At 41.2% G+C, this 26,609-nt stretch overlaps 2 protein-coding genes and 1 non-coding gene across 3 annotated transcripts; all 3 read left to right on the top strand.

The window, feature by feature from the left end:
- Nucleotides 1-16,539: 16,539 nt before the first annotated feature.
- LOC135697227 (uncharacterized) lies at nt 16,540-18,966 on the top strand. The gene has a single exon (XM_065216853.1). The coding sequence runs from the start codon at nt 16,775-16,777 to the stop codon at nt 18,542-18,544; it is 1,770 nt and encodes a 589-aa protein (XP_065072925.1). The 5' UTR covers nt 16,540-16,774; the 3' UTR covers nt 18,545-18,966.
- Nucleotides 18,967-23,772: 4,806 nt separating this feature from the next.
- TRNAQ-CUG (transfer RNA glutamine (anticodon CUG)) lies at nt 23,773-23,844 on the top strand. The gene has a single exon. It is a non-coding gene; the product is annotated as a tRNA-Gln (tRNA).
- A 413-nt stretch (nt 23,845-24,257) lies between these two features.
- LOC135697220 (zinc finger and BTB domain-containing protein 17-like) lies at nt 24,258-26,071 on the top strand. The gene is made up of 2 exons (XM_065216845.1): nt 24,258-24,665; nt 24,776-26,071. Exons 1-2 carry the CDS (start codon nt 24,640-24,642, stop codon nt 25,824-25,826), a joined length of 1,077 nt encoding a protein of 358 aa, XP_065072917.1. The 5' UTR covers nt 24,258-24,639; the 3' UTR covers nt 25,827-26,071.
- Nucleotides 26,072-26,609: the final 538 nt, after the last annotated feature.

The following is a 26,609-nucleotide window of genomic DNA, read 5'->3' on the forward strand; positions in this document are numbered from 1 at the left end:
TGATCAAATGTAGTGTCCGTAACAACTTCGAAGCAATGCACGAATTGATCAACCAGTCTAGATTCGTGCGAATTTACCTTAGTTATATGTCATCGGATATTAGCCTTCCGTCGAAGACAACATATCAAGAAGACTGGCATCTCTTCCATTTTCTCAAACGACTGGATGGGATAGCAAAGGTTCCATCCTCAGAAGAAAGGTTCGTGCATTTGCTGATTTTTCTATGCTTTGCTTCCACCTTCGCTCGAGCACAGCGCTACTGTGTCTGTCGCTCGGATTCAGGCAAAGTTGCCTGTTAATATGTTGTATTCGCTTCCGTGCTATAACCTCCCTGTTGTACGCTTTGCTAACTACAGTTCCCCCATTGACTATGATCTCTCCATGAAACAGACTGTTCAAGGAGTTCCAGATCATCTTCGACCTATCTCAATAGATGATTTTTCACTGATGGATCCACTGGCTTCGGTGTATTCAATGCCATTCGAAAACTTCAGGAACCTTGTTCCGTTTATGTTGCTGAGCTAGCAGCAATCAACTTCACATTGGGGATGATTTCCGACATGCCCACAGACCATTACTTCATCTTCTCGGATAGTTTCCGTTAGAATGAGGCTATTCGGTCGATGAAACTTTTCAAAGGTAAGGGAACAGATGATTTTGCTGGTCGAAAGATCATATATGATTACCTTTGTATGGGTCCCCTCACATTGCTCAATCCCAGGCAATGAGAAGGCAGACTCTCTCGCAAAGGTGGGCGCACAACAAGGCGAGATTTATGATAGAAGAATTTCAAATGATGAATTTTTCCCATTAGTACGTCAGAGTTCTCTTCTAAGTTGGCAAAACGATTGGACAAGTAATTCTCTTGGGCGGTGGTTACATTCCATTATTCCAAATGTTTCTTCGAGAGCGTGGTTCAAAGGTCTGGATGTAAGTCGGGGATTCATTTGCGTGATGTTAAGACTTATGTCTACCACTACTCGCTTGAAGCACATCTCTACAGAACAAACCTCGTTGACAGCAATATAGGTGCAAAACCGGTTATGATGACATCGATCACGCAGTTTGGCATTGCCCGGGTAATGACGCCTCCAGAGCACCACTGTTGGATACCCTAGTGGCCCGAGGTAGACAACCCTTCCGTGAAGTAAGAGATGTATTGGGAACCCGTGATCTTCCCTACATGCAGGCGATCTACGAATTCCTTTGTTTGTCTGATGTGACCATCCCCTCCTTTGTACACATGTTCCAGCCATTGTGTCCCAGTCTTATTTTTTCCTATGGTTTGTTTTTTCCGTCGATCTTGTTTTCCGTGCTGAGCACCAATGCTACCGACGTGCCAGGAAGGCAGCTCCCACACCTGGACCCTACCTATCGACCCATCAACTCATGAACCGGGGACCAACAGCTTTACTTCCCATCCGAAGGAAGGCGTGATCAGAGATGTTATGCCTCAGAACATCCCGGCGGCGCCGACTGGGATTGAACCCAGGCCTGCTGGGGTGAGAGGTAATCACGCTTACCACTACACCACCGGCGCCGTTGTGTCCCAGTCTTATTATCCACCTGTTTAAGTGCTACTTGCCCCTGCCTAGCCAGCATTTGGTCAACCGTTCGAGAGTAGTATATGAAAGAGGCTTAGGAAACCAGTTCCCTACCTAGATCCTTCCAATCGAAATTGTTACCCATTAACCTCGAGCCCCGCCACGAGTAATTGGTACCCAATACTAACCTAGATTTACTTCTGTTAAAAATGTTAATTAAAAAATTAAGACTTTTTGGCTCCGCAAAGAGTCACACACGATTAGTAAATAAACGAACTAGTTAATAAAATCTATCCAGCTATTCAAATCATGTATGATATTATGTCAAGATAGTGGGTTAATCAGGCCTTCAGTTGGTCAAAGATCTCTATAATGTAGCGAAGCTCTAAAAAGATCACGTTTTATTGTGCAGATCTCCAACTATTCAAAATTTCAAATGTCGTCTCTCAGATATTCTTCCAATATGACAGGCTGATTGGGAAGTAATGGAAAAAAAATCTGGTCGAAGATTTCAGCAAAGTCCATAGGGCAAATTTTCAATACTTTTCTTAATATCTCAATTGATCAAAATTAAAATAAAGACTTTTAGATATTCTTTCACACTTTGCTTGTTGATTAGGACTTATTCAGAGGTTTTCCAGCTGATCGAAGATTTCAGAAAAGACTATTGGATATGTTTTCAACAATTCATAGATTTTTTTGAAGTTCGTAAAAAAATTGAAGTTCATAGTTCATTCGTAAAAATGTCCCAAGCGCCATTATGTTTTATTTAATAACAAAAACCGATTACGTTTTTTTCTGAAATGATTTTCGATTGATATGGGTTGTTGTTTGCATATATGACACATCTTAATACGTAATTGCAAAAGTGGCTTATTTGCAAGTATACTGAAAATCAACATAAATCAAATACGAATTCATTTTCTCAATAACTTTCCAAACTTAGTAAGTGCGCATTTAATCAATTTTATTTAATTTTACACAAACAAAAATCAATAATTAAAATTTGATTATTGATTAGAGATTTCTGTTGTTCAAAAAAAAAATATGAAACTTCAAAAACGTGATAAATCAGACAAATTTATTATGTATGTCCAACAGACTGATGCAAAATTTGAAATTTTCGCTCTACAGTGCTCAAACGGTTCCAAATTGGACCCTGATTAGCCTCCCAAAATATGAACTCATTTAGTAAGAATCTGACTTGGCACCATTTGAAGTTTATATGGGAATTACTATGGAAAAACCATAATTTTGGTTCATATATATCTCAAAATTCACCAGTTCACTCTACTTTAGAAAATTTGAAAGCTGAGGTTGTTGAAAATTTTTTTGTTTAAGACCACTTTTCGATCAAATGTAAGGAACAAAAATTATTAATGATTAAAGTCACTGATGTCTTATGATTATGCTCAATCATCTGTTCAGCAGGCAACATTGGTGTTTATGGCGCGTAGAATAGAGGACAAAAATCATGGCTATTATGTCCCACTGCAGAATACAGTGTTGCCCACAATACAGTTGCTTAATCTTGCCATAAGGTTATCAATCTCTTAAACAATTAATTACTATTTAATTTGACGTTTGGCTGAAAAACGATTTTCTGCAAAGTTGTAGCTGATAAAAATTCCCATAAGGATAGCAGTAGAATTTGTTGATAGTACAATATGTAAAAAGACTAGAATACAATGAATAAAAAGTTTTGTTTTCCCATAGCAATTTCCATATAAACTTCAAATGGTTTGTGCCAAGTCAGTTTCTTATCAAATGAGTTTTAACTTTCGGAGGCTAATCAGGACCCGATTTGAAACCGTTTGAACACTGTGGAGCGAAAATTTCAAATTTGGCATCAGTCTAATGTCCAATGAACGCTTATTCCTTCAGTGTATGACATTAATGGTCATATTGAGCTTCTAAATCTTTTCCTAAGGATGGTGGTCTTACCCCGTCTTTCCCTATGTTTATGTTATTGTTTCGCACAAGCGATACTATAATATAGAAATAATGTTTACATTGATAGATGAAAGATGGAATCTATACCTACAGTCTAATCGCTCTAATTGCTAGATGAGCTAATTGCGTAGCTCAACTAGTGTGGGAGTTTCGTCGATGGGCCGATCTGTTAAACTCGTAAAGCTTCGACATCGTACGTTTCTGTGGAGATTTTGGGTATGACATCGATGTTTTTACGTTTTAAATCGGACAATTAAAGGTAGCCCAACCAGCGAGATGTGCCTGTATATTATTCAAATGGACTATCATTTGCTAAGATTAGATCCGCGCAAGTTTTATGGCAAAAACAAAAAGAGTACACGAAAAATAACAATTATGTCCCGGGATGACAGCGGCCACACGATGTAAACAACCGCACAGTCGCTTATATAGCCGTTTCCGCACCTCCTCTTCAATAGGCTGTTTATAAGATGTACCTCACGGAACACACCAAGCTACTAGCATTTACAGAGTCAACAGCTGATACGGGTACTGCACGTGTATATACGAGGAGATATATGGGGGCATGGTGGGTAAAATTAACCCTTGACGTTTCTAAGTGGTCATTCATCAAAATATCAATCAATTTTGCACACATGTTCAATCGATGCATCTTCACCTTTGCAATCGTTTATGTTTTGGTTCATAATTTTCATGATTTCACGGTTCAAACCATTTTACCCCAGTTCCCCAATACACGAATTGATTAGTCCTATTGACACATTCCTGCCATTAGCATTGGTGTACTGATGTTGGATTGAAATTAATATTCCAGTAGGTGCAAATTAAAGACTGCCCAAAATTTGATTTGGTTTGACCTCAAAGAGTTCACCAGCGAGATTTGAACGTATTAGAAGTCCATGGAATGAGCCCAATGTCCACACCGCGTTCACCAGCACCGGTCCAGCGGACCAACGACTGGCAGCGAATGGAGTCTTTGCGATCTGATGTGCGAACCTTAGCAAAACAATGCTAGCTTTCTGTTTTGAAGAAAGCTGATCGAGATGGGAGCAATGTTCACCAGGGAGGAGACGAGCAGAAGAAAGAGCAACAGCAGTAAGTCGAGTAGGCATTATGGGCTTATGTACTTCTTCTGCAGCCAACCGGCAGTCAATCATATACGTGTGGCGAGCGAGCGAGCGGTTGATGACCTGTGCGATCTTTCTTTTATGAACTGGAACAAATGTGATTGTGCGCCGCCGAGATGACTAATCTAAGTGCAAAGTGGCGAGTACAGGTCGAACTCGATTATTATCGGTATTAATAACATAACATGTTATAATAATTATCAACTAGGCTGTATTGCGTGGTATTGTTGATTCCAAATTTATTTTGAGTTTTGAGAAAATAGTTTTGAAAAGGATACATTAGATCCGTTTGCGTAAATTTGACAATTAGACAATAGACTTAACTGTCACTTTGCCGCAACGCATCAGATCCAGATCTAATGTGGGTGGCCCCCTAGAAGTGGTGCTGATACTGCCCAAAGGGAGATAAATTATGAAAGAGATTAGGGGGAGAGGAGGGATGTCCACATTTTTTAAAGTTACTTACCACAGTGGGGATGCAGGGACCCAAAGTTCCACGTAATTGAAGGTCGCTACATAGGAGCCCTGCTTATCTTAAGTAAACAAAAGTGAATACGTAGTCGAATGATGATGGTTTTATCTTCTGCAGACCTCAGGAAGTGGCCCTTCTGACACGATTTCCCCTTAGTTCCGGAAGAAACCTTGAATATCATACACTAATCCCACTTGTTCTAGCAATATTGTCCCATATGCGTTGAACTATTGTAAAACTGTCTGGCACATCAAATCGAGAAGATATCATCTTGTGCAGACCTCAGTAATTGTTCATTTCATCCGATTTTCCCCAGATACTGCAATTACTGATGATGCACTTGACTATTGTAAAAATGTCTGGGGAATCGAATGGAGAGGAGATCATCTTGTGCCGACCGCATAAATCGTCCATTTTGCCCAATTTTTCCAACAACATTTGTAGAAAAATTTCTAAGGAATTCTTAGGAGTATTCCAAGGATACTCCGTTGACAATTTTTAGAAAATTCAAAATAATGAGGAGCATTTCAAAGAATTAATGAGAATTCTGAACAAAATTAACGAATTCCTATGGGAATTTCAGGAGAATACATAGTGAGTATTTTTCGGGGAATTGCTAGAATATGAAGAGCATTGTAGAGTGCATTCAGAGAGTGTTCTACACAACAGATTTTCAAGCGTTTTATGGAGGAAATAATAAGGGAATTCAATTTTTCCATAACAAATTTCGAGATCATGGCCACAGAAAAACGATAAAGGTTCAAGGTTTGGTATGAAAATGGAAATTCTGAAGGTTAGATTTTTTAAGATTTCATGCTTAGACAATACGATGATCCTGGATTTAAAAAAATCTTCAAGGTTCAGGTTGTTTTATTTAAAATTAAATATTCCGGACATGGTGTGGGGATTAGGGAACGTGAGAAGTTTAACTAGAAACAACTAGAAAACACATATTTGAAATGCCAAACTTTGAAATGTGAGGTTACGAACTTGAAATTAATCAAATGGTAGAGACTGGGATTTTGGCATTTTGAAAAGTTTCTAGATCTTGGACTTAAAGTCCGAAACATGAAGGCTTTGATATTCTATGAGATCTTAGACTTAAGTCAAACTTTCAATGGGTTTGATTGTAAAACTGATCTCTTAACACTCCGAATACGGTGGGAAAAAACGGAGCCTCCGAAAAACGTGTAACGGTAAGTTGGCAATGACATATCTTAACCATTTAATGACGAATTCCAAAAATTGTGGTACCACCAGAATTCCTAGGGTCTGTAGATTATGTTGATTGTAAATATATTGAAAATACGGTCGTATACTTTTCTTAAAAGTGAAAAGAGTCGTTTCACGTTTTTTTCTTTAAAGTGCGTTTATGGAAACCGAACGTGAGTTAACGTGACCCGAAAACGATGTGCAACTGAATCATTATTATGCCGAGTCAACTCTCAGATTTATGTTTACATGTTGTGAATAGTCTCGAAATATCAAAGGAGCTTGTCAAATCAATATCAAGCATGATATTTTGTTCTAATATCACTAGTATCAGTATCATGGATTGAGCACATGTTTATAGTACGACCCCAAAATTCATTTATACATGACAGTTGGGGATTTTTTGACGTACGTTTACGTTTTTCGGCACCAAATTGGGGGTGCAATTAAAAAAAAAACCAATCGACTACGTTACGAAAAGAGGTCAGGTTTTGAACACTTATAACTCTGTCAATAGCGATTGTATTTTAATTCTAAACAAGCCAATCGATTGGAAATTTTTCTACGAATCTGCTAAAATCATCAATTACAACAAATGTCCAACTGTGGCAATAATGATCAAAATTATCACCGTTTACCTGTAAAAAGTGCTTTCCCTAACACAGATTTCAAAACCGAATTCAGCAGTCAATATAAAATGCCACCCTCGAAAATGTTTAAATGTTTATATTTTTCCAACTATAATTTTTCATGCTTAGAGAAAAATAATTCTCTGGTGAAAATTCAAAAGTGGTGTATCATGCCTTTTCTGAGTTATAAACAAACAACCAGAACTGCCAGAAAAAAATTCTCGAATTTCAAATACTTTAAAAATCCACAACTCAAAATGGTAATAGACAACCCCTCTGAAAATTTCACCATAATAACATGAAAGATAATAAACTGTTAAACGTGAGCATTTTTTTCAGGAAAATTAACGCTACTGTCCTGCAGAACTTCTCTAAACTTCGAAGTATGACTTTGAATTTTTTTAAATTTTCGTGAATTTTGTAGGACTTGTCTGAATTTCGATGAACTTTTCTGAATCTCGAATAACTTCCTGAAGTTCAGAGTTTCTAAGTTTCTAAGAAATTGTTTATAGTGCAAAGGACTCCCTTTTTCGGAGTTTACAGAAGTCCTACAGAACTCCTCTGAAGTTGACTTCAAAATTTTAAAATGTATCGAGAATTTTGTAGGACTTGTCTGAATTTCGATGAACTTCTCAGAAGAACGCTGAACTTCTCTGAATGTCTAAGAACTTTCCTGGAGTTCTCAGGAATTTCTTCTAGTTCGAAAAACTTTTCCAAAGTTCGTAGAACCTCTTGTGACTCTATATCACTTGTGATGTGAATAAAGTCACGTTATGTGAGGTGACTCTCCATGCCAATCAAATGGAGAGTCACCTTACAGAGGGATAGAGAGTCAGATGACTCGTAGAATGGGCCTAGTTGTTAGAACTTAGAGGAATTTTCGTTGGGATTCACCGGAATCGGAGCAATTGAACAATTTGAGCTGATTAAAAGATGATTAAGCCATAACTTAAACAGTTACTCCACAGAACAGGTTAGGCAGCTCCACAGCCTTTAAGGGGCGTCTCCACAGGAATTTAGAGTCCCAAGAACTCATGGATTTCTGCAACACGTATGAGAGAAGCTACTCTAAGCATTCCGAGCATAATCGGTTGCACCACAGAAGTTTTGAATCATGACAGTCCTTGGGATTTTATTATTTTATTTATTGTTTCAGAGTGTGATCAAATACAAAGGACATACTTCTTACTGCAAACGACTTAATTCGAGTTCCAGGATTCTACCGGTTGTAGTGTACTAAATCCCCCGACTTTTTGCTGAACGATGTCAATGCATCCGTGACAGAATCATGAAATTTTCTTTGATTGTCCACCGTCCAGCACACTGTGAATGAACATCTTCATTTTCTTTTGGGGTGTAGGATTTTCGTTGTTAGAGAGGTCGTTATCCTTATTCGGGATTTCGGTTTCTTCATATTCGACATTGCTGTTGGAGGATACATCACGATTCTGCTGCTTCGAAGCTGACCCGAATCCAAAGTCCTCGATGCCCTCGACGCCTGATACCAGGTATCACTATTATCCGATGACTCACAGGGAAATTCATGGAATATGCATCACGGAATGGGGCTGGTTTCTCTGCTTTTTCTTTTGCTACAGATGCAGCGACGATGATGAAACTAAGATGATGGGACATATGTTATCATCGACGGAGCACGACGATGGAGATGGAACCGACGAAGGACGGTAAGTAAATTCTCACTATTCTCAGGCTATTTCGCAGAGTTCGGTGCAAATCTGGTGATTCCGACTGCTGCACTAACGGTGCGAACATTTCATTAGGGCGAAACTGCATTTATAAACAATGACAACCATTTCTAACCAATTAAAGCTCACTCCTACAAATTAACATTACCAACTGGTAGAGGAATCACTCATCTACCTGATGGTGTCGTTACTTTGAATGTGTAATTTTTGTTATTTTTGTTTACGGCCGTATCCGACATTCGTACGAACGAACCGATTCGAACGAATTCGAAAAAAGTATTCTTGTTTTCGTTCGAATGTATTCGAATGCGATTCGTATGCGAAAGAGTGTTGCCACATCAACACAAGTGTTCGAAACAAATCGGAACAACCAGAACTGTCAAAACAAGTTACCGTGCAAGCGTAGGGTTTGTTTTCGTTTTGTTGTTTATTTTTACTTTAGAATGACAGTCATTACAGCAAACAAAAAAATTCTCACAGCTAACAAAAAATTTCATCTCACTAACACACGCAACTCGCACCAATACGAACCCGGCTGGAGAGGACTATAAACAGCGTTCGATGTGAACAAACTTGTTATGATGAATTGTTGTTGAAAAAGTTGAGAAATCGAATTAGATTATCAGATAAATATGCGTTTAAATCGAAGGGATGGATACTGTAATGTTGGCCTTCTTTGCAGAGCAGGAAGAGCTGCGCTCTTTGAGAGGGCATCGGTCTAATTTGCGCAATACTACCGAAATTATGGAGCTGCCGGATACCGAGTAAGTAATAAAATAACACTTGTGCATTAAGATAATTGTTTACAACTACAACTGTGTCCTAATGCTTGTAATTTTGTTTTAGATTCATCAAAAACTTCCGGTTGAACAAGGAAGCATTTCTGTACATCTTTGACGAAATTCTTGACGAATTTCCCCCTCAAAGGCAAGAAGCCCTTTCCGTGAAGGAGAAACTCGCATCTTGTCTTCGGTTCTTTGCCGAAAGCAGCTATCAGCATTGAACCGGAAAAAAGTTTGATGTCGCCGTAGCTCAGCCAACGTTTTCAAAGATCCTTTCAGAAATGCTGACTGTTTTTTGAGAGGAAAATTTGTTCTCAGTGGATAAACATACGCATGTCGGATGAAGAAATGCGTCGAGCAAAATAGTTCTTCTATGGCGTACCCCATTGTTGTCGAAATTCTAGTACTACACTATGTTTATTTTGATTCGTTATGTCATATAAAATGAGGGGTTCGTGGATTTTGTTTCGAGGGGTGCATCAATTAGCTTGGGACGGAAGAGAGTACCAGAGCTGAGCCGAAAAGTTGTGCACGTTTCTTCGGGACCTTCTGGTATTAGAGTTACCTCTATGATGATACTCTAATAAATGATGAACAATGAATCTTGAGATACAGCAGTACAAACATGTTGATATTGGCAAAATTACGAATTGTACTGTAGAGCCCTTGGCTACCTGATAAACTATGCCGGAGACATCATTCATTTAAATACGCAGGATCTTGAGATACAGCAGTACAAAACATGTTTGCTTTGAATGCTTACTAGCACCGCCTAGCGGAAGAATACCGAATTGTTCTGTCCACCATCCTACAGCCTTTGTCTTCTTAATCAACTTTACTGAAGAAATCAATAATCATACTTCTTTATCATCAGGATCTTGAGATAAAACTAAACAATATATTGACACTGAATGCTCACTAGCGCCACCTAGCCACAATTCCACCATCCAGCAGTCCTTGTCCTCCTGATCAAATTTGAGAAAGAAACCATTCGTCTTAATAATCATAATCTTGAGATACAGTAGCACAAAACATATTCGTTTTGAATGCTCATTAGCACCACCTGGCGGGAGGATTCCGAGTCGTCCTGTCCACCATTCAATAGTCCTAGAACCCCTGAGGAATCATTCATCTAAATCATCAGGGCCTTGAGATATTGCAGTACAAAGCTGAAAATATACCACCTCTCCCAGGGCTTCCAGAACCTGTTCCGGGGCCACTATGCGATCCAAGAAATATTCTAAGGCCCAAAAAATTCTCAAAACAACGATATGCAGCTCGATGAGTTTTTTTTTTGGAGTGAAAAATTGACCACCTCTCCCAGGGCTCCCGGAATCTTTTCCGGGCCATCATATGACCGTAGTGAGTAACGAAATGAATGAGGTCACGTATCTCAGCAATGGAATTGTACAAACTAAACGAAGATGTGGTCTTATTGAGCGCAATTACAGGGTTTTGGAATCGTTCAAATTACTTTAATATTCGAGAACAAGACCAATGTTGGTAATATCATCAATACGAAACTAACGATTTTAAATTGGCTCACTACTTGACTAGCCTATTTTCCCAAGCAAATTGATTAACGTACCCCATTCTAGTATAAATTCCAGTACTACACTACACCCAACCGGTCCAATGCAAGAAAATTGGAGACCGAAAAATGTAGAGAGTATTAGTGAGGTAAATTAGTTATGTCGAAAAAAATAGGAATCCGATTGCCGACTGGACTCGAACCAAGAACGCTTCGATTATCAGACCTGTGCTTTCTCCACTGCTCTCTCCATGCTCCTGAATATGGATAGCCTAAAAGCAAACATGAAGCGCTCATTTTCTCGCATACTTGACTTCGTATGCTTTTTCTGCTGGAGAGATTCTAGGCAAGTGTGTGTGTCATTCTACATTGTTCTACGATGTGCGTCGTTCTACAAGCTTACTGGTATAGTCGAAAGCGTAGATAGAACACAAAATGAAAAAGACAAAAAACCATTACATCGCCTGTAAGGTCAACTTCTAACATTCGCTGCGATGTTCATGAACAGAGGATGATAGGAAACGGAACTAACATTCCTTGTAATAGATTTTTGGTTTGCGTGTATGTTTGTTTTGATTCCCTATGAAAGTTTGACAGATAATGAGGGGTTCGTGGATTTTCCTGTGTTTCGAGGGGTGCATCGATTAACTTGGGACCGAAGATAGTACCAGAGCTGAGCCAAAAAGTTGAGCTCGTTTCTTCGGAACCTTCTGGTCTTAGAGTTACCTCTATGGTAATATTGAGTGCTTTAGACCTAATTGGCGACTCCCAAGTATTGGGCCCTTCAATTATTACGCAAGCATTTGAGGGGAGGAGGGTTTGAATTCAAAGCAGTTCGGAATAGTTCTAACATTAGTGACAATTTGATTAACACTTGACGCAATCCAAAATTCCTGAAATGATTCCTATCATTTTGTATTTTATTATAGGAAATGCATTCCTATCATCTGACATCTTACAAAATATTAATTGATATTAGATTTGCATGTGCTGAATTTTCAATGCTTGAATTTCTTTTTTGGTTTTCAATTTTTCTAGATGGTTTTTTTTTTCATTTCCAGGTTGTCTCGCCGTTGTTCCTGAAGTTGTTGGGCGTGGGCTGCTAGGATTTTCATTATTCGCTTAGAAATTTTCTTTTGTAGTCAGCCATATCGTCGAGCTTTTTCGCTTGAATTTTCAAAACTTCCAACAGATGTGGAAATTCTGCTGCTGTTCAACTTGCGTTTCCAGCAATCTCAAACTCCGCTGACCAGGTTGTCTTCGGCGGATGGGCTCTTCGTGAACTTCAACTTCAGATAATTCGTTGACGTGATCATGGCCCACAAATGAACCATTCGCTAAACCACTATTATTTTCGTCCGCCGCTGGAGGAGCCCCAAACGCAATAGAATCATCTATACCATCTACGGCTGCGGTGAGCCCATTCAGAGCGATAACCCTTTCTTCAAGCGAGGTCAATTCGACTATCTTGTTGGGGCCGCCCCCTTCGATTGTTGTCCAACCTCCGTTTCAAGTTTGACTTCCAGTCAAACCAGACCTAAAATGTTAACTTGAAAATTAGGATATGATTGATTTTTTTAATTATTTCATTTACCTGTTTCCATGCAGCAGGATCTTTTTAAGGACCACCAAGGCTGTTTTTAAATCTTCAGCTAGCAAACGATTAACGTACCCCGTTCTAGTCGAAATTCTAGTACTACGCAATGTTTGTTTTGATTCGCTATGAAAGTTTGACAGATAAAATGAGGGGTTAGTGGTTTTTCCTATGTTTCGAGGGATGAATCGATTAGCTTGGGACCAAAGAGAGTACTAGAGCTGAGCTAAAAAGTTGAGCACGTTATTTCGGGACCTTCTAGTCTTAGAGTTACCTCTATGGCTCTACCAAGGCATGTGCTCTTGGTGACAATTATTTGCAGCGTCGAATTACGCGCGCATGCTTTTAGCTTTTAGCACGAGTTTCGGCAAGTCGTCACGAAACGCGACTCAAATTACATCAGCCTTAGGACTGGCAAATAACTACTCCGTGGCGCCCTCACCGGACGCCACTCCACAAAAAAGATAAAGGCTTGGTTGACTCACCAGATGATGGATGGAAGAAGCTTACGTGGGTTTCTGCCAACGGTCACAGTCGATGACCGGTCGGCGGGTTCGACGCACTCGGTGTCGCGTTCGATGACCGCGTAGAAAGCGTTACCCATTTGATAACGGTGGCAAACGGCGGTTCGGCGTTTCACACGCCGATACGATGGCGGTTACTATTAGAGATGGGCGATCCGCTCCCGAGCTGTTCTAAACACCCGATTCACTAAAGTGAGCTGATGACCCGCGGTTCTTTTTTTAGGAATTTAGCTGACTTTAATTAATCGGGTCTATAGAACATCTCGAGTGCCCATCTCTAGATTTGAGCTGATGATCTGGAGCTGAAGCCGAGAATAGTGGGAGCAATTGTGCTGGAGAATCAAGGTGGATTCCGTCCTGAGCGATATTTCACGCGAGGGGCGAGATTTTGCGAATGTACGAGAGGGAGAGAAGTACTAGTTGTCTCTCCCATTCCAACGTAAATTCTGCTCCGCTCCTTTAATGCACGCTCATATTTGAATACACCATTGGACTTATGATATCAGTGAGCTGATGAGCTGCGGTTCCTAAAAATGACCCGCGGGTCATCAGCTGACTTTAATGAATCGGGTCTAAAGAACAGCTTGGGACTCCATCTCTAGATCTGAGCTGATGATCTAGAGCTGAAAGCGAGAATAGTGAGAGCAAATCTGCTGAAGAATTAACATCAGAAATGAAATCTGTATTGCTGGATTGCATAGCTTGAGAAAAGGCGAAACATCGTGTAATACGATGTCGATCATATCATCGCATGTGACAAATGTGTCAAAATTTCTATAATTTAAAGGTGAGCTAAAGAGCTGTTCAAAAGAATCGACTCCCTTTAATCAGCTGGACGGGTCTGATCCGCTCAGCCAGATGAGCTAGTTTGCCTACTAACGGACATGAACAAACGTGCACACTTCTAAATTGGTGTAAAGTCACGGACGAAATGATCGAGCCTGTGAATCCTCAGATTAAGGAAATGTCAGACTCGGACGGACCGGAAGTCCATCTTTTCCCGAAACCAATCGTGTACTTTCGTGAGTCCAAAGACACGAAAGATAACTTGGCCGATAGAAGTGCCGTTGTCCCTTTCCTACCTTATCCATAAATTAAATGGACCCGTCTTAGGAAAGATTTCAGCATAAAAATGCTTTTGTATTCCTACTGCCTACCCTAAGAAATGTAATTCATATAATTTAAACCTATTAAATTATATACAAACTCATACAAAATTCCAGATCGTTACAAAAGGTCAGCAACAATCATCAAATTACAATCGAGGGGCGCGAATATAGTACTTATTACAAAAATAAAATTCATAGTATTTGCACTAATTATGTTTAGCATATTACATGAAAATTTGTCTGACGTGTCACTGTTTTCAACAAATAAAATAATATGCTGAAATAAATACATTTAAATATTATACAAATTTTAATTTGTTTACCCCTCGTGAAGATAAACAAATACATTGGTAGCTTTTTTGACCACAAATGTGCTTCCATCGCTAAAAATTTGGTTCGCCAGCTAAGTGAACAAGTGGATCATATTGTTAATATATTATATTCGATTTAAGTTAGAACCTTCATTTCTAGATTTCAATCCAATATAAAAGTTTAAAGTGTAAGCATGTTAATCATTATGTCCTGGTGATCATACTTCAAAATAAATTGCTATTAGTCATGGAAAACTGGATGAATTCTCAAAAAAAAACTGGAAAATTTTAAATATTAACTGCTTGACTGGATGCGTCAAAAAAAACTGGAATGTTGGCATCACTGCTCTGTTCATCATAATTCATAATACACGATAAAAAGAAAATCGTTATATTTTTTAAAAATTACCGTAAACAATTCGCGCTATTAAATTGAATTTCGACTGAATGTTCAAATCCGCGACAAATTCCCGAAAATCGTGAAATCCACGCCTACTTATCTTTCATGACTTCAATTTGCTCTTTAATTAGGGCGTTCGACTGTAAAAACTACGTTCATACGAATGAATTTCTGACTTTTTTCCGTCATTTCTCCCTTGGTTTAAGGATTCCCTACTTTTTCCGCATTTCACGTTCGGTAGGCCGTCCTACGATGAGGTCAGCGCAGCCAACATTGAAATAAAAAAAAAACACTCTGCATCACCCAGTTTAAATGTATATCGCACAACCGAGAAAATTTCCAATATTCCAGGAAAACAACAAGAGTAACTGTTCACACACATCGTTGGATTTCCGGCGGATTGTGCATATTTGAGAACTATTTTCGAATCTGGTTGAATTCAGGTTCAGATGGTTCCAGAATCAATAATTGTTTAAGAACATGCACCATCTCACCCAGTAATCGGGCTGAATTTATTTATTATTATTCAAAAACACCAATCTGACGTTACCTCACGATCCACTGCCGAACCGATGATGTACAATTAACGCCGTTTACATAAATCAATTCCAAACAGGTCAAAATATTTGATAACATAATCCTCACCACCTTATTCGGTTGACTGCTTTTAGAATGCATTCGGAAGGTTGAGTGCATGCAATTGAGATGTTCAACAGTCGAAAGTTTCTCCATAATCAGCCCCAAGCCGTGTGTCGGCCCTGTCAATCACTATTTGGTCCCGATCATTCGGACCGGTGAAAATAACTTCTAAAAATAGAGCTCCCTAGTCAGCCTCCACCACCGACGCTGGCCGTGTGCACTCTCTGCTTGCTGAAGCTGATAACAAAGTCACATTTACTTTCATACATTTCAAGTTCATGATCACTGCAAACTTCGTACAGCCGAAATCACGGGACACGGTCGTGATCCTGGGTTAACCATCGCGGCAGTGGCTGGGATGTGAGGCGTGGAACTACCCACATAGTGGGGGTGTTTGTCTCGTTTTCATCATCATTCATTGGATAGCTCTGGAGCAGATCGGTCCTGAGCGCCTTCTCTTCCTGTTGTCAATAGGCACCAGGATCCACAACAGGGTTTTCAGAATGGTCGGGCGATAAGCCCTGGTCCAAAGTACATGATAACTCTATGTCTCTCCGGGTGTTTCAGCCCTTGTCAGTTCCACTGTATTCTTTTGCCACTTGTGTGTTTGTGTCTTGGCAAGATTATTGCTAGCGTTCAGAATAATAAAGGCCTAGCTGCAATGATCGATTCTCTTTCGCTACTAACTAGGTGGGATTAACATTTCTCGGTGCGTTGGATGCTTCAACAATCTCATACTATATTGTTCAGGAAATTGGTTCACTCAACAGCAGTAATGCAAAGAGAAAATCAACGCAGACAATCGATCATCGCCGTGAGGTCCTTATCGTTCTGAACGCTAGATTTTATTATTGAACAATATTACACTTCGATTCGGTGTTCAAACGGTATCAACTGCCGTCCGTCCCACACACTTCCACCTATGAGGATTCGTCCCATCGCGATCGTCGTTCGGTAGCGCCATTATCGCTTTCCCTTTTCCAAGATTTTAAATAGGAACTCGCCGGCCGGAGCTCATTTAGTCTTGTATTGATCGTCGAACTACCGACTGTGGTCGTGATTGCGCGCGAATTCAACCATTCTTTGTGTTGGGTCCAGTTGTTCTCCTCTGCGCTGAAACCTACTGAGATCCCTCCGATTTTGTGATGTGCTGAAAACCGGAAATCATTTCCCAAATCGAATACCAAAATACAGTGAGAAATTGGAACATTTCTGAAGCGAAGAGAGCTAAGCGATCGACCATGCCTTCCGCCGGCAAGGATAATATGATGGGTCCTTGGGGCCGCAGCGAAAGCAGCGGAAGCATGTTTCTGTCCAACAACAACAATGCGGATAATCTGGTGAAGTTGTTCTCGCGAACTGCTCCGACCAGTCCGCGCTGGACTCCGGTAGCTTCCCGGCACAATTCACCGCCGATGCCGAGTTCCCCGCTGTCGTCATCGCCACCGTCGACTCTACGCAGGAACTATTCCAGCACCTTTATGCTGATCCCGGAAGACCGTGCCGTGGATCAGGTTTCGGTGACCGAATCAGCAGCATCGGCACCGCACCAGGATGATCCTGCTTCCAAGTACCGCATATCCAACGGTCGGATTATACTCCGCTTGGTCCTGTGGTGGCCGCTGCTGATGATTGCCATCGCTCAACGGATTCTCGGAGTACTGATGCAACTGTCCTGGCGTCCGTTTCTGATGGCAGCTCCTGCCTTTTGGCTGTCGGCCTGTCTTTGGATGTTCTGGAAGGTGATCGCCTTGCCCCTGGCTTGCCTAAAATGGGTTCTGGTTGCTATGCATACCCCGGCCCACGAGCGCAACCGCAAGAAGCGAACCATCCTGATCAGCTGCGGAAGTACCATCCAGTCGCTACATTTGGCACGGAATTTCTACAAATCCGGAGCACGGGTTGTCGTGTTCGAATTCGAAGGACTGTTCGCGCTGGCTAGGTTTTCCACTGCCGTGAGCAAATTCTACACGATCCAACGGCCGACTCCGGAAACGTCCAACGAATACATTGCGGCTCTGTGCGAAATCGTCGAAAAGGAACAGCCTACCCACTACATTCCGGTATGTGCAACAAGTGCCGCTCACTACGATGCCCTGGCGAAACCGCATCTGGAACTGCGAGGTTGCTCCAGTTTCATTCCCGGAGCGCAGGAAACCTCAGTGCTGGACGACATCCTTCAGGTGATGAAGAAATGCGAGTTGAACCAGATTGCCTTACCTCCGCATCAGGTAATCAACTGCAAGGAAGATTTGAACCGGCTGTACGAGAATGGGTGGCTTTCCGGATATCGCAACGTGATGGTTTCTTCCGGATTGCTGGGAATTTTGGAACGCACCAAGTACATTCTACCGATGAATCGTCGTGATCTTAAGCTAAACTACGAGATCAGTGAGATGCAGAAGTGGGTGGTGATCAGGGACGTGATCGGAGCACAGTACGTAACCTGCACTACGGTTAAGGATTCCCAAGTGGTGGCGAACGTGACCTGCATCATTCAGAACGATACGCGGAGCTTGGTACCGGAGGAAAACGTCGAGATAGAGACCTGGTTGAGAGAGTTCTTTCGGAAGATCCGGCTCCAGCGCCCACTGAATGGTCACATCAGCTTTCGCCTGGCCAAGTGTCAATCCAGTGGTGAGGTCGTTCCGCTGGGCATACGAGTCGGAGTGTCGCTTCCCTACATCTGCTACACGGGTGTCCACTCGAAGGTCATCTGCAAGCCGTGTCCACACTTCAAGCGGCAAAACTCCGGACCACTGGTGCAGGACGGAGGACGCTATTGGATCCACGAAACCGTCATGAAGGCGATTCGTCGGCCCAGCGTGGATGCCGTCCAGCAGCTGATCGGGACCGTCATCGACAAGCGGGAAGCCCTGTTCGTATACTGGGATCCGCTGCCGTACTGTGCCTACTACCACTTCCAGCTGCCGTTCAACTCGGTCAAAACGTTCCTGCACAAACGGCAGCGAACACGAACGATGCCACGTGCCGCTGCGCCGGTGCAATAGGCCACGAGCCGGACGAATGATCCCGCGCAGTTCCACGCGTGTTATCAGTGTCGATTCGTTGAGTTGTTTTAAGAATATTTCTTCCAATACTCGATTATGGTTTTATAATATTATTTTCTGAACGGAGAGAGAAGCAATAGACTTGCGATGATAAGTGATGTTTTGATGAGTGAGCGAATGAGTGGGACTTAGACTTAGGATCCGGATTCTAGTTTTTAGTGCGGTGTAGAAATCTACTTATATGCATTAAGCAGGCTTTGACATGAGGAATTTTTGGCTCTGTTGCTGGGCAACGGATGGTTCGAAAAAAAATGGTTGATACAAACGTAAGAGATTTAGCAATGTAAGGGTCTAACCAAAAATGTACATAATTTATAATGGCAAGTACAAATTAAATAAAGAATGTTTTTTTTTCAATCAAACCTCACTGGACTGCATCGTTTTCTGCGAAGAGGAAAGAAATTGTGTCACAGACTATCTATATGCTGCTGATGGGCTGCCAAGGGATTTGCGGATTTGCGTCATGCTCGTCAATACTTGTCCGGGGCTGCGTTTGGGACGAGGGGATTGCACGTCAAACTGATATCGATTGTGTTTGTATGTGTGTGGCTTTTGCACACCACAGGAGAACAACAACCTTGAGGTTATCGACAAAGGTCCATAATGCCACGCCGCGCACTGCTGCCATTAATCAGCGGTGCCCATTTTGGGTCCGAGGTCGATGGGACTGTTCAGAATGCATCGGTAACTAATTTACGGTTACTGCGGTTGGCAATGATCATACAATGATGACTTTCTTTGACAGTCGTTGAGGTAATTTTAATACGAGATTAACTTGGGAAGACTTTTGCATCCCTTTTGCTCTGTAACGTAATCAGCAGAGAATGTTCTCGACGAACATTTCAAATAGTCCTTTCTGCTTTGATCTTTGATTCCCTTCATCGCCTTTCTCTGTCGTTAATAAATCGGCTGTTAAAACATCCTGAATAAAAAAATACCATACCCGAACGATAACCCAAATGATATAACGATTACACAAATTGTTTGGATTATACCCTGAATACGTCGTTAAGCAAAATAACCATACACATTTTATTAGGGATTCCTTGTTGTGTTTGACGTTTCGGACTCTAGATGATAACCTCCTTCATCGAAAATGAGCGTGTGTGTGTTGCAAAAAAACGCGATATAAGTTTGTGTAACCGTGGTTGTCAAAAGAGAAAGTCCATGAAGAGAATCGATAAAAGCAGATAGGACCTTCTGAAGAATGCATCTAGAATTTTGTGAATATCATGACAAGTTCGTTTTTGCTGTCTTTTTCATTGCACGTTCCCGTCTCTTACGAGCGGCACACAATAGGTCTCTTCCCAAACTTGATTTTTTGCTTTTACTGTAGGTTGCTGCAGCTTTCTGTAAGTAAGTTTTTTCTGTACAGAATCTTACAGAAAAGTAAGTACGGGAACAGAACTAATCCATTCGAATCTGATGTATGTTAGCGGTAAGTCTGACAGTTAAACAGCAGCAGCGGAAAAGTTCAATTGGTCCCGGCCCATATGTTGATGGGTTCGATAAGACTCCATGTGTGCATTCGATTGCCGTTATCAGTATTCCAGATTTATATGGATTTTCCAGGTTTTTATCATTTTGCCAGATACACCGAAATAGTACGTCAATTTCCAGATTTTTAAATATGTTCCCAGATTCTTAAACGATTTAATATTTGATCGCTGTTCTTCAGTATCACTTGTTGTTGAATGAACCTTTTAGTCAAGGATATTTTTGACACAGATTGTGCTGTTGGATTCGTAGTAAGTAATAAAAATTCCGATATAGAACTACTCTGAAGTTCTCCTCAGAACTACTCTGAAGTTCTCCTCAAAACTACTCTGGAGTTCTCATCAAAACTACTCTGAAGTTCTCGTCAGAACTACTCTGGAATTCTCCTTAAAAATACTCTGAAGTTCTCCTCAGAACTACTCTGAAGTTCTCCTCAGAACTATCTGAAGTTCTCTTCAGAACTACTCTGAAGTTCTCCTCAGAACTACTTTGAAGTTCTCCTCAGAACTACTTTGAAGTTCTCCTCAGAACAACTCTGAAGTTCTCCCCAGAACTACTCTGCAGTAGTTCTCCTCAGAACTACTCTGGAGTTCTCCTCAAAACTACTCTGGAGTTCTCCTCAAAACTACTCTGAAGTTCTCCTAAAAACTACTCTAAAGTTCTCCTCAAAACTACTCTGAAGTTCTCCTCAGAACTACTCTGAAGTTCTTCTCAGACCTACTCTGAAGTCCTCCTCAGAACTACTCTGTAGTAGTTCTTCTCAGAACTACTCTGGAGTTCTCATCAAAACTACTCTTAAGTTCTTCTCAGAAATATCTGAAGTTCTCTTCAGAACTACTTTGAAGTTCTCCTCAGAACTACTCTGAAGTTCTCCTCAGAACTTCTCTGCAGTAGTTCTCCTCAGAACTACTCTGGAGTTCTCCTCACAACTACTCTGAAGTTCTTTTCAGAACTACTCTGGAGTTCTCCTCAAAATTACTCTGAAGTTCTCCTAAAAACTACTCTAAAGTTCTCCTCAAAACTACTCTGAAGTTCTTTTCAGAACTTCTCTGAAGTTCCCCTCAGAACTACTCTGAAGTTCTCCTCAGACCTACTCTGAAGTCCTCCTCAGAACTACTTTGAAGTTCTCCTCAGAACTACTCTGAAGTTCTTCTCAGAAATATCTGAAGTTCTCTTCAGAACTACTCTGAAGTTCTCCTCAGAACTACTTTGAAGTTCTCCTCAGACCTACTCTGGTCCTCCTCCTCCTCTGCAGTAGTTCTCCTCAGAACTACTCTGGAGTTCTCATCAAAACTACTCTGAAGTTCTTCTCAGAAATATCTGAAGTTCTCTTCAGAACTACTCTGAAGTTCTCCTCAGAACTACTTTGAAGTTCTCCTCAGAACTACTCTGAAGTTCTCCTCAGAACTACTCTGCAGTAGTTCTCTTAAGAACTACTCTGCAGTAGTTCTCTTAAGAACTACTCTGAAGTTCTCCTCAGAACTACTCTGAAGCTCTCCTCAGAACAACTCTGGAGTTCTCCTCAAAACTACTCTGAAGTTCTTTTCAGAACTACTCTGGAGTTCTCCTCAAAACTACTCTGAAGTTCTCTTCAGAACTACTCTGAAGTTCTCCTTAAAACTACTTTGAAGTTCTCCTCAAAACTACCCTAGATCTTCGGTGAAGTTTTCAACAATTTCCTGAAATTCCCCCCGGAGATGAACGTCTGACTGAAAATCTCCTTAATAAAGACAACCAACCAACCAACATAAACTTTGCTGAGATCTCAGTATAAATAAATGCCGAGCCCCGCTCGGTGGTGTCAATCTCGGCAAAAATCTAAGTGTGTAGGAAGACTTCCAAGGTAGTTGTTAGAAAAGCCCCAGGTGAATTAAGGATAATTCAGAATTGAATTCATTGGATGATCAATTCGCCTCAGACCATGACGATTGTGAAAAGCATTCCTAGTCCATTTCGAGTGAATATTACAAATAAGTTCTGAGATGAATTTCTTGAGTTCTGATGATAATTGCTAGGAAATTCCGATTGAATTCTGAGGATGGTTATTCTAAAAACAACTTCAAGTGAAGTCTGACGAGAATTTCAATGGAATTCTGAGAAGGATGCCGAGGGCTCAATTTCAAAGAAATTCCGCGAGATTTTTAAGGAACTTTCGATGTTGATTCCAAGGGCATTTAGAGAAGAATATAGATAATGCTGAGTAGAATTTCAATACCTTTCTGAGGTACATTACATGAAAGTTCTATTGAGAATTCAAGCGAATTTTAAATAAATTCGATGCAAATCTTAGGACGAATTCCATTTGTTAGGATTTGTATAGATTATAAAAACAGATATAAAGAAAAATTGCAAGGGATTTTCCTAATTTATGGTAGAGGAATTCTGAATAGAACTAGGGGAAACAGTCCTATTGTTGCGATATGTTAGAAGCGGTAGGAGCTAGATCACCATACACACCAATATGCTTCTACCGCTTCAGTAAATCTGTTATTTTTTTTATAAAGCTGCAGCAAATGTTTTTTTTTTTTTTGACAACATTATGCTAGTTTTCCAGCAATATTTTTGTTTTCCTCTTATGTAATATTTCATCTGTTTATTTTCGGTTTATTAAATGGTATAAATTAACGCAATACCTACACCAAGGCACAACAATTTCACAAGATCGCACCTCATTTAACCCTATCGATGATGCTGTACTGATTCTGCATTAATTCACAAATCGTAATTCCTTTTTCATTTGGTACTGACAATAATTATTAACAGATGACAGTTGAGCAATTAACAACATTAATCAGGTTGCTGCGAGTTTTGAACATTGAGCAACATGAGTTACTCAAAATGAACTCAACATTCTGTCGTGAGGAATAGCTGGTCTTGCTCCAAGACCTACACTATATGTAATGCATCATTCATATTTATTGAATAATTTATTTAAAAACAAAATCGTGGCAAACAGTTGATCTGATTAAATACATCGTTTCGCCACAACGCCATGCGATCTTGCGACTCATTTGAGCGATTCAGGAAGAACATCTTGTGACTAGTATTTCCTAAAATTAGGTGGGAAGTAGGTATACCTTAATTGGAAAAATGATAAATTAGACTTTCTTACTTTATGTTTTCTAGGGTAGTATACGCACGATAAATTTGTTAGAAGAGCACTTCTATTAAAAACAATAAACGCTGGAATGTGAATCTCAAAAACAGATTCCTGTTTTGACAGACAGATCAAATTGGTAGTTGAGCATTCAGTAACATTTTCTGGATTGCTGTATCATTCAGTATAAACCGTATAAACTGCATTTGCTGGAAGCAATTCAGTAATTCCATTTTGCTGAAACTTGATTTAGATTGTTGGTGTAGATAGAACCCAACATCCCTCAAGCTCATCATGAATGGATCATTGAAGATGCTGAGGTTTTGACAGCACCGTACTGTGGCTACCACAGTATTTTACATTGGTTCGTCCGTATACAGTAGCGCCAAATGAAAACTGTGGTGGGTTCAAAACTCAGCCATCTAAAATGATCCATTGGAACTGAAAAGAAATGTTTAGGTATTGGAACATTCATCATTTTGATTTGCACGATCCACATGATTTTTCGTTCAAACTGCTTCTTTGTACTGACAGGCAATCAACAAATTCACTATTTCCACCCCACTCACTAACGGGTTCCATGGTGTAATGGTTAGCACTTTGGACTCTGAATCCAACGATCCGAGTTCAAATCTCGGTGGAACCTACTGGTGTCTTTTTTTGCCAGTGCAAGCTTTTTTTTATCTCCCATCATCACCATTTTACGCAGCTAACCAAGTAAAAATCGATACACATATAGAGCAAATACTCTACAGTTTAATTAACTACGCTACATCACACAATAAAATACCTAGTTGCATAAAAACAGAATAGAACTTCCAACACTGTTCGAGAGCACACATCACAAATGTCTTCGCACAACACAATTGTAACGTTCCGCCTCTAAAATCAACCTCATTCGATGTTTCCTATTGGATCGATAAAGCAGAAAAAGCTTATCATTCCAATTACACACCATCCGTGCATGTGTTTTCTCTGAGGCAACACAACTACCACCACCGCAGCAGTTATATGTCTCCTCTTTTTGAAACAAACAACTTTGACAGTTCCGCGACAGTCGGCGCGTAGAAAATAAGCTTATGATTTTGACACACAATCCGTACCGCACATCCGCCACCGCACCCAACCGACTGATGTGCAGCAGCAGGAGGGCTCCGGATCCCGTCATTAGCACCACAACGACAAGAAGACACAAAAGGAGTAAGCACAAAAGTAGCTACCAGGCGGCAGACCGCGGTGAAGAAGTGAAAGCCCACCACCGGAGAGAGAGAGAGAGCGAGTAAGCGAACCGAGCTTCCCCGCCCCCATTTTGGTTGTCGTTGTCAGTCTAATGTAAACAAACCCGTTGCCAGAAGAAGGAGACACATCTCTTCGATCGGGAACGGAAAATTCGGTTTTTCACCGACCGGAATTGCCCGCAGTCGGCCCCACGGACTATCCGATGGATCTGACAATCTACAGTGATGTGTGAGTGTTTTTCCTGCAGATTCAGCTGTGTATCTGATGTGAAATTTATCAACTTTTTTTTTTCTCTCTTCCTCATTGTATGAAAATGGAATGTCTGGAAAATCGAACAGACCAAATGAGACCCCCGGATCGTATTGTCGGTTTTGCTTCCGGGAAACGGAGCTGGTTCCGATTTTTCACCCGGCAACGCTGGAACCAGTTAATCGGCAACTGCTGGACATCATTCTCGAGTGCACTGACATTCAACTAACAGCGGACAATGATTTCCCATCTTCCGCCTGTCAGAATTGCCTCCAGGTGCTGCAAGAATTCTACCACTTCCGCCGACGTACGAAAGAGTACGACCGGATCATCCGAACGAAAGCGGTGGTCCGAATAGAACCGGAGGTGTTGATCGTTAAGCAGGAACCACTGGAGGATGACACGCTGGAGAGTGTCCGCAGGCAGTACCTTGCCGATAAACAGCTGCAGCAGCAGCAGCAGCGACAGGACGAAGAAGAAACGGAAGAAGCTGACGAGGATGAGCATGACATCGGAAGCAGCAGCAGTACGCTCACTGCCGAGGAAATGCGAGAGGAGGAATTTCAGCATCCTAGCCTTAATGCCATCTTCAAAATTCGCACCATTTCGACCGGTTCGAGTGGTTCCAAATCGACGACGACGACGACCGGGCCGAGCAGCAATCTGGAAGAGAACCGCTGCATGGTGTGCGGCGAAAAATTCTCCACCCGAGAAGCGTGGATTTCGCACCTGCCACTGCACGCAGGCGAGCGACCGTTCCAGTGTCACATCTGCCTGGCGCAGTTCAAAACTAAGTACGTACAGCAGAACCACATCAAAACCGTACATGAGAACATTCGAAGCTACCAGTGCCAAGTGTGCACCGATCCCATCCGACAGTTCAAAAGCAAGCGCACACTGGAGGACCACATGCGTTACCACACCGGGGAACGGCCGTTCCTGTGCACCCAGTGCAATGTGAGCTTCTCGTCGGGAAGCGTGCACCGGAATCACATGTACCGGGTGCACAGGGAAATGCGCAAAAAGGACCGCAAGTGCAGTTACTGTGGGAAGGAGTTCGACCGGATACTGGATCTGAAGCGGCACCAGACCAGCTACTGCGAGAAGATCGTCGGCCGGGCCATGGCCGAGAGGCTTTAGATAGGGATATGAGACGGTTTAGTAGGATAGCGTGCAAATGCACAATGAAAGAATGTGGAGACAAGTGACATACAGTAGCGGAACGGAAGAAGAGGAAAAGCATAAAATTATTATATATTATACTTATATAAATATAGATTTATATTGTAGAGCTAACCCCACGTGAAAAACAAACAAAGATAAAAAGAGTATAATTTTAACTAATAAAGCATTACAATAGTAGATTGTCGTCGATGTACCAAAAAGTAAGTTTATTGTTTTAATTGGTAGAGAATTTACACCGGCGTACTGAGCTAGATAGGATTAGTAACATAGAATTAATCGACTCATGGCACCTGCAAACTACTGTGGGCTGGGCATGTAATTGGGATGCCTTGAGGAAAGAAATGTTATCGCAATTTCAGCCGAAAACACAGTCGGATAACTCGAAAGATTGCTCATGTTTAAAGAAGGAAAATACGCCTAGAATTATAACGACTGTCGGTGCGTTATGGCTCTGTATGACCCCTTAGGACATCTAGCACCGTTCCTAATCCATGGCAAGGTACTTATCCAAAACCTGTGGCGAAGCGGTGCTGATTGGGATGAACCAGTGGGAGATGCTGCCTACCATGTTGGGGAAGAATGCCACCCAACTTCACGTCTTCGTTGACGCAAGCGAGAACGCCTACTCATGCGTTGTTTATTTTCGGACGATTTCAAGACTAGAACTCCAGGGCTGTGCGCTGGGAACCCAATTGATGAAGTTTGTTCAAGACAACCACAATGTCCAAATCTCCAAGT

Source organism: Ochlerotatus camptorhynchus, unplaced genomic scaffold (genome assembly GCF_037179485.1).
Source record: "Ochlerotatus camptorhynchus isolate MF236.1 unplaced genomic scaffold, CSIRO-AGI_Acam_v1.1 ptg000069l, whole genome shotgun sequence".
NCBI lineage: Eukaryota > Metazoa > Arthropoda > Insecta > Diptera > Culicidae > Ochlerotatus > Ochlerotatus camptorhynchus.

Bases quoted from the DNA above. Each gene is read 5' to 3' on its own strand.
- LOC135697220 (XM_065216845.1), top strand. From the start codon at position 24,640: ATGGATCTGACAATCTACAGTGATGT. The intron at 24,666-24,775 runs GTGAGTGTTTTT...AAAATCGAACAG, and splicing joins CTGACAATCTACAGTGATGT to ACCAAATGAGACCCCCGGAT.
- LOC135697227 (XM_065216853.1), top strand. From the start codon at position 16,775: ATGCCTTCCGCCGGCAAGGATAATATGATGGGTCCTTGGGGCCGCAGC.